The sequence below is a fragment of the Cynara cardunculus genome (genome assembly GCF_001531365.2).
Source record: "Cynara cardunculus var. scolymus isolate 2C chromosome LG 13, CcrdV1, whole genome shotgun sequence".
NCBI lineage: Eukaryota > Viridiplantae > Streptophyta > Magnoliopsida > Asterales > Asteraceae > Cynara > Cynara cardunculus.
Genome location: NC_037540.1, coordinates 13,433,572 through 13,442,096, shown reverse-complemented (window position 1 = coordinate 13,442,096; position 8,525 = coordinate 13,433,572). Strand labels below are relative to the sequence as shown.

Below are 8,525 nucleotides of genomic sequence, written 5' to 3'. Positions count from 1 at the left end.
TTATTAATTAAAAAAGTTTGAGGTTATTAGATTGTTCTCGCATTCTCGTAAATCACAGGGGTTCTCGTTTGAACCTCCACCTATATATATATATATATATATATATATATACATACTTGGGATCATGTGAGACCAGCCTGTTTTCGTGAGACCCGTGAGACCGATATTTTACACTTGAAACTTCACAGCAAAATGCTGTGAAGGTGACTTTTTAAAACCTTCACAGTGTTTTTGTTGTTAAGTTTACGTGTAAAAATGCGGTCTCACGGGTCTCACGAAAACAGGTTGGTCTTACGTGAACCATATATATATATATATATATATATATATATATATATAAAAAATAACTAAAAGATGATATAATTGTTACTGCAGTATTTATTATTATGTTATATTTTAACTATTATTTATACCATATATTCTAAAAATGGTAATCTTTATTAATAACCTATAATTAAAAAATATATTATTAGTTGATTTTCAATTTTATGATTTTATAAACATAGCTTTTATTTTTTGTAATTTTTAATTTATTATGACTTCTATTATTGTAATTTTAAATTATAATAAGTATTTTTTTATTATTGTAGTTTTTTATTATATAAACGATAGGACAATTAGTTCATAACTGGAGGTGAAAGGCACGAGTACGAGATACTCTTAGTTACTTATTTTAAAACAAAAACCATATGCAAATTTTGAATAAAGTCATAGAGATTAAGAATGTAACTTACTCTAAATATAAGTTGTGTACCCACGTAATGCGACGGGATGTAAATTGAAGAGGAAAATTTACCACAACGTAGTAGCTTATCAAATTTAAAATGAAAATGCAATTCCACCAACTAAAATTGAAAGTGAAGAAAGGTCTTTACATTTTCTCAAGGACAATGGTCGTAGTATTCAAGGAACACAATCTACAATGCTTACCATCTTTGAGAAAGAAGACTTGTTACTAATCAAGTGACACAATTGAGATGACACATATAACTGAAAAGGGTCATATGACGCTTCATAGCAGCGATTGATACAAAATATCAAAGTAACAAGGATCGATATAATTTGTGCGCCCTCGCAATGCGGCAGGATGCAAAATTCGTCTAGATGTAAGAAAAAGGCACGTAAAATCCCTTTTTTTTTTAAAATCAAAGTGAAAATGTACCTTGAATTTCTGCTCCGCCTTCATTCCGAAAGCCAAAGTGGTAGATAACAGATTTATGTTCATATACGTTGTAAGTTTGGTAGATAACAGATTTATGGAAAATCAAGACAAAGTGAACCGAGAAGGAATTACAAACCATTGAATTATACAGATAACAATGAATCAACTAGAAGGCAAGAACTTACTTTTGGGGTGAGAAAAACTTCGGGCTCCATAAAGGAAGGAGAATAGATGTCAGCATGTAGAGGGATATAACAAAAAGGCTCGGTTGTCAACAATTTTATTGTCAATAATTGAAGAACACATATCCAAATGGGGTGCTACAGGAAGCATATATCATATTCTAAGAAGAAATAATAGTTGTTGTTATCTTAAGCGTTTTATCGAACAATTTATATACATTAAACCTGGACAAAATCGTACAATAAAGAAACAACAAAGATAGACCAAACATGACTGAAAGCAATATGTAATATCTTACGATTTGTAAGCAAGAAAAAGGTTGTTCGATTGATGAAATCAGTTACATCCAAAGGCTTTGGAAGCAACAACATTCACCTCCTTCCCGTTCCTAATCAAAGGTTTGAAAGGAAACGTTGTAGATCAGACATTCAAAATAGGTGAGTAGCAGAGAAGAAGAGAAGGAATCACCATATTAACGATTATTTTTTAATCCAACAGCAGTCAGCATCATGAACTGAGAGAAATGTACGATTTCAAATTTTGAAATAAGGGGTCGTTTGCTAAACACTTACTTGGTAAGTGCTTACCGGATAAATTTCTTTATGGATGAACATGAGAAGGGCCAAGAATATTACTGGGTAAGAGCGATGAGAATGTTGGAGAGTCTTATCCGGTAAGTGAGGATGACGATTATTACCCAGGTAAGCGATTACTCAGTAAATTGTTGCATTCGATATGTTTTGATATACTAAAATCTTGCTCATCAGAATAAATCATAGTGTTGACTCCTATCGGTAAATGCTTACCGGGTAAGCAATTGGATAAACGGCCCCTAAGTCAATTGAATCAATTGGAAGCCAGGAATGTATTGAGCGGGATAAAACAATCTTGAAAATACAAATCGGTAGGTGGAAATGATGGGGGGAACGTGCAGCCGGCCTTGGGAAGGAGAAAGCTTAGTGAAGCATTGAGAAGTTGTAATTTATGTTTCTAGAATTTTAAAGTTAATGCTTAAAAGAGTTGTACTTGAAGTTCTATTGGTTGTTTTTAAGACTTTGTGTATCAAAAGATAATACCTTATGCATTTAATGTTGTTTTTAAGACTTTTTTTAAATCTGGTTTATAAGGTAGTATAGATATAGATAATAAGATATATTTTGTAAGAAAGAATATGATTCTCTAATGATGAAAATACTTAGGGAGGAATCTTTGAAACGCGGCAACATAACATTCATCCCCATTTCGTTTGTAAACAAATTTTGAATTTGAAAACCCACAAGACATACATACGCTTTCATATTCTTATTTTAATGAATCGATATTATAAACAAATCCCTCATCAATCTCTGAATCTCTACACGTGATTGCCCAAGATTTGCAATTCATCCATTGTCACCGCGCCTTTCTGCAAATTCAAACTCATTCTTCACTTACCGCCTAACCCTAATCGCCATTCATTCATGTTTTAGATAACTCAAGCTTGATGTTCATAATCTGAGCTTTATGTACCGTAATGGATTGTAGTGGAGAGAGATCTGAATTTAAGGTGAGTTTTGCAGAATTAGGTCAAGATTGAGTTGGCGTTTGTTTGCTATTCGTTTTAATTGCTATTAATTCTCTTTGTTAATTGGTTGGTGCAGAAGATGAATTATGAAGAATTTGAAGAAGAAAGAACAAAACCCTGCAATCTCGCATCCGAAGGTATTTCAGTTACCCTTTTCATTTGTTGCTAATCAACACTAATAAGTTGATTAGTTTGTTAACCATCAATTACATGTTTCTTGAACCAAAAAAAAAAAACAGTAAATCTTGAAAACTGTTCCTGTGAATAACTCCAAAAATTCTTGTGAATAGGGGAATTCACAAGCAACATTCCTTCAACTCTTGACCTCAATCCGAAATCCAACCATTTACAAGCCGCAAATGAGCCATGCTTCTTAGGGAAGACAAAAGAGACTGAACCCACAAATTCTTTTGGGAAACAAACAAGTTTCGGTCTTGATCTCAACTCACAAGATGTTTCAAGTTGCATTGATCATGACCCCTTTCACGATGCTTTATCTGAGTGTGGAAGCACTTGTGGCTCCGCCGGAGATAAAGACTCCATGAGAATTTGGAAGCAAATGAAACAAAATGGGTTCCTATCGTCATCTCATGGTGGTGTGTTGGTGCCACCAATGCCAAAACCCCGTGGGAGAAAAAAGGGAAACGCATCTGTGATCAAGAAAAAGATAGAGATGGCCAAGAGAGAACAAGTCAGCAGATTTGCAAAAGTTGCTGCTCCTAGCGGACTTCTGAACGAATTGAATCCTGGGATTATAAACCATGTGAGAAACAGAAGGCAGGTTCATTCTATAATCGAGAATCTTGTGAGATCTGCAAGAAACAAGAAGAAAAATAGCGAACACAAGCGTGATGATGGGACTGTAAATCATATGTCTAGAAGCTTTTGTTCGTCAGGTGGAGTTACTGGAGACGATGATTCAAGTTTGATGGATAGACAAGTGTTTGCTAGAAGTAAAACTAGTTATCATCCTGCGAACCCCAACAAAGAATGTGAGGATGATGGACTTGAGCTGAAACTTTCATCGGCTTCGACCATGGCATCAGAGAATATGAGCTCCTTGTCAAATGAGGAGCCATCAAATATCTCGACTGTTGATTCGCTTTCCATTAAAGGTCAGTTTTTGTAGCTTTTTTCTTATTTTTTTGCTAGAATATGAAATGGGTAACATAGAAACTTGAAGAAAGACTTCATGCTTGATTTTCAGGCAATTTCTTTTCATGGCATGTGATTATTTATGTATATGTGAAATTATTGTTTTTTTCAGCTGCAAGTGTAGCGTCTCAGTGGTTAGAACTTATTCACCAGGACATCAAAGGCCGTCTTGCAGGTAATGCTGCGCTTTGTTGAGATATATTTTTGATTAAAAGTCGAAAAGCAATTGCTCGGTAAATAAACACACTTGTTAATGCAGCATTAAGGCGTAGCAAGAAAAGGGTTCGAGCAGTAACTCAAACGGAGCTACCTTTCTTGATATCTTGTGATCAAGAAAACGATCCTTCTAACAGAGCAAACAACGATATGCATAAATTCAAATGGACAGCCCTTTTTCATCAGATGGATAAATCTCTTTCTGAAGAAGAGAAACATCTGGTGAGTCTTACGATGTTCGTTTTGCATTTCTTTGATTACTGCCAACTTCTTTCAATCTTCAAGGCGGGCATTTTTGACATTTCACAGGAAGACTCATTGAATCAAGTGAGGGAAATGTTATTGCATTGTGAACATGGTCTCCTTCAGTTTCCTCCACCAAATGGGGTTGCTGTACAAAGTAAACAAATGTAAGTTCTTAGTCATATTCATTTAAACCCGATGTTTTCTGAAGTCGTATACACAAAACGTAATATTATTTATGTTGATATGTAGATTTCAGAAAGCAGAACCGGTCCTAGACAAGGGTTTAGCAGTACGTGCGGCTGCTGCTGCTATTTATTCGACATCTAATTTTCTGCAATCTGCAGAAAACTTACCCTGTTTTTGATCTTTTTTGTCGAGTTAGCATAGTTACTGTAACAATTCTAACTTCAATTATACCTGCTGCATGCTAGGGCCCATGTCATTTATTTTGAATCTGGTTTCTTTAGTACATTTAGAAGCTGAATTTTTGTATCTGTACTGTTCAGCCTTTTGGTTTCTGTTAAGAACTTGTTCATGAAATCTTGTTAAGAGTTTGTAATAATAGCAACCATTGTCCTTGTGCCAATTCTGTTTCTGCTCATTTGTTTGATTTAGTATAGCTATTGCAAGTTCAAGAAAATTATATTTGATGCATAGTTTGGTACTTGGTAGGGATACTGGTTTTTATTGGATTACGGACTGTCATCAAGAACCAACTGATCTAACTTGAACGTTGAAATTTTGGATCCAATTACAAGTTAATATACAATTTTGGTTGGTCGGTTCTATTTACCCGTTAATCGAAAAGACTGTCCCTCCATGTGTAAAAAGGTGATTTTGGGGATCAGATTGTGGGTGTCAGGTGGTCTTAGGGGGACTCGAATTGGTAACCACTGAGGAGCTTTTTGGACCCGAAAACGAGATATATTGGCCGAACATCCTCCCATTTAGGGTAGGGAAGGCTCATGACACGATCAGAAAACCCAAGGTCTTCAGAGGTGGAGGTGGAGGTGGAGGTGGAGGTGGAGTACAAAAATTGTAATTAATAAACCGCTTAAAGTTTAAAAGTATTAGGGGCTGTTTACCACATGCTTACTGGTAAAATTCAACGCTATCACTTACTTACCAGGTAAGATTTTAGTCCACCAATACGGTAGCATATGCAACAATTTACCTGGTAATCAGTAATCGTGGTCAGAGTCGTCGCCATCACTTAGCGAGTAAGACTCTTGGTCTTTGTCTTCGCTCTTACCGGGTAAGATTCTTGGTTCTTAAGATATTTATTTGGTAAGGTAACGTGATTTAGTAAGCGCTTATGTAGGTAAATGTTTGGTAAATAGCCCTTACCAATATTACAAGTCGGTTGGCTTTGAAAAAAGCACAATCCTCTCTCTTGGAAAAGAAAACCCTCTCCGTTCGTGATCATAAAACCGTGTTCTGTTAATTCCTAATTTCATTCCGTCAATTGCTAGTTTTATCGATGGATTCCTAATTTCCTTCCGTTGATTACTAGTTTTATCGATGGATTCCCTCACGACATGAAATTCGAGATTCTTTCTCGATCATCATTAAAGACGTTTGATTCCATGAGTTGCAGCACCAGAGAATTTAACGAACTCGCGTCTGATCCTTTTTTGCTTGAACTACACGAGCAAAGAAATGAGGTTGAACATTGTTTTACCAATCTTGATTTTCTGCCATTTGATACTTACCTAAATGTTTACCCAATAAGTACTTACTATTAGGAGTCAACACTATAATTTATTTTACTGGGTAAGATTGTAGTACATCAAAATGCATCCTATGCAACAATTTACCTGGTAAATACTTACCCAGGTAAGAGGCGTCACCCTCACTTACCGGGTAAGACTCTTCATCCTTAATCGTTCTTACTGGGTAAAATTCTTGGCCCTTGCCATGTTCATCCGGTGAGAAAAATTATCTGGTAAGTACTTACCGAGTAAGCGTTTAGTATACGGCCCCTTAATTTCTTGTTGTCTCCGAGAAAACTAGAATCATGGTTTTTCGCGCCCGCATCCAAGCACCAGCACGTTTGCAAACTTGCAACCAACAAGATTCTGCCATCGTCATATCTAAATAACCAAGTACATAATGGAATGGAAAGGATTGCAATTGCAGTGATATGACAATGGCAGAACCTTGTTGGTTGCAGGTTTGCAAATGTGAACCCTCTCCTGCCGCTTGGATGTGGGCACCGGAAAACCATGATTTCAGTTTTCTCGGAGACAGCAAGAATTTGAGCATCAAATGGCCGACTCGAGCTCGAATAACTTTTTCATAGTAGGGCTCGATACTGGTTTACGGGCTCGGACTCAAGATCGACTAGCTAGCCTTTTTGCTCGACCTCAATAAATTTTATACTTACATTATATGACTTATGAACATGTTTCGCTTGAAAAAGTGTACACTCAAATGCCTAGTCAAACGTTGGTGTTACGGAGCTCAACTAGTTAAGTCAAACGAGTTTTAGTGTGCGTTCGAGATCGAGTCAAGGTAGACAATTATTAAGCTCAAACTCGAGATAAACGAGCTAGCTCGTTAGTCGTTAAGAGCTAGACTTGACTGGAGCTAACCAGGGGTTAAGAAGGTGAGTCAGAAAGGTGCTTGGCATGAACTTTGGACAAGCTTTCCCACGTCCCAAAAAAAAATAATTTCATACCATCATGAACTTTGACTTTCTTGAGTTCTTCTAAATTCAAATTTTGCAATTGAACAATCAATTTATTCGTTCTTGTTTCTGTTGAATGATCTTCATGAATATAATGTACAATTTACAATTAAGCTATCAGCTATGTACCTGAAATTCTCATCCATTTTCATCGTAATAACCAACAATCGTTCAATTGTGAAGAGGCACTTTTTCTAAAGCTATTAACCTTCATCAAGCAAAAATGGGTGCAAAAAGGTTCCATTCCTCCATTAACGCTGCATGTTTTCAGCAAATAACAGGCTGATTTACATCGATCTCTTCCTTTGAATTTACCTTGAATCAGTACTCCGAAGGCCTTAGTTCCGTCCTCTTGCTCGAATTCACCATTGGACAGAGCCGGGTCTATCTTCTCCTGGAGCTCCTCCACAAGTATGATCCCATCCGGAGACGACGGTCTCTCTCTAACCACATTCGGCCAGTCCTCCGCATCAACTGCCTTCTCCGTCTTCACTTCGCCATCGGCGTATATCTGGACCAGCAACGGTGCTTGTCTTATATTCTTCACGATTTCCGTCACTGAATTTCTCATCCATTCGTCGAACTTCTCCGAAACGCCAGGGTTATCATAAGTACGATCATATTCTTCGTCATTAACTATCGCTTCAGCCGGCGCTAAATTGACGCTGACTTCATAAACAGACGAAGCCGACCTGTAAACAGGACGATCATAAACACCAACAGCAGTCGCAGTTACCGCCGTAGAGATTCTCGAGAATGGCGATTTAGCGGCGAGATTGGGGATTGAGAGAGAATGCAGGTGGTTAAACCTAGAAACCCGACCCGAACGATCGTCAAGGAAACCAGTAGCTGGTTGGCGAAATAAACGACCTCCGGCTCCACCGTAACGAATCCCCAAACAAACCATCGTTAACAGCCGTCTACGGCGGTGCTACAGATGAAATAGACGATTAAATAAAACCTTTTTTGCTTTTATACTGGAGGAAGAAATCCGGAGGACACCAAAAACGAACTGCGTGGACATATATCGACCGTTAGATCGAGCAGGTGGATCACTTGAGTTTGCCGCGGGTGTGCGCGTGCCACTATTCAACTGACATGTGTTACCCCCTGTTTTGCTGACATGGCATTTCCAGATGGAATATATGTGTTTATCTTATAATTAAATTATTAATTTTTTAAAAAGGTTTTACGTAGACGTATGATTCCGGTCCCTCTACAATTAAAGAAGTATTCAATATTTCCACCTATATAATTTTCTTTCATCGACCTATGAACAATACATTGTATAAATGAGTCATTAAAATGGT

General features: G+C 37.1%; 2 protein-coding genes across 2 annotated transcripts; one reads left to right on the top strand and one right to left on the bottom strand.

Moving 5' to 3' along the window:
* The first annotated feature begins 2,638 nt into the window (after nucleotides 1-2,638).
* On the top strand, nucleotides 2,639-5,097 carry LOC112525648. Its single transcript, XM_025135867.1, has 7 exons — nucleotides 2,639-2,891; nucleotides 2,986-3,046; nucleotides 3,200-4,024; nucleotides 4,177-4,239; nucleotides 4,324-4,502; nucleotides 4,590-4,690; nucleotides 4,776-5,097. The coding sequence occupies exons 1-7, from the start codon at nucleotides 2,859-2,861 to the stop codon at nucleotides 4,888-4,890; spliced, it is 1,377 nt and encodes a 458-aa protein (XP_024991635.1). The 5' UTR covers nucleotides 2,639-2,858; the 3' UTR covers nucleotides 4,891-5,097.
* Nucleotides 5,098-7,247: 2,150 nt separating this feature from the next.
* LOC112525493 lies at nucleotides 7,248-8,153 on the bottom strand. The gene has a single exon (XM_025135643.1). The coding sequence runs from the start codon at nucleotides 8,120-8,122 to the stop codon at nucleotides 7,364-7,366; it is 759 nt and encodes a 252-aa protein (XP_024991411.1). The 5' UTR covers nucleotides 8,123-8,153; the 3' UTR covers nucleotides 7,248-7,363.
* Between the last annotated feature and the right edge of the window lie 372 nt (nucleotides 8,154-8,525).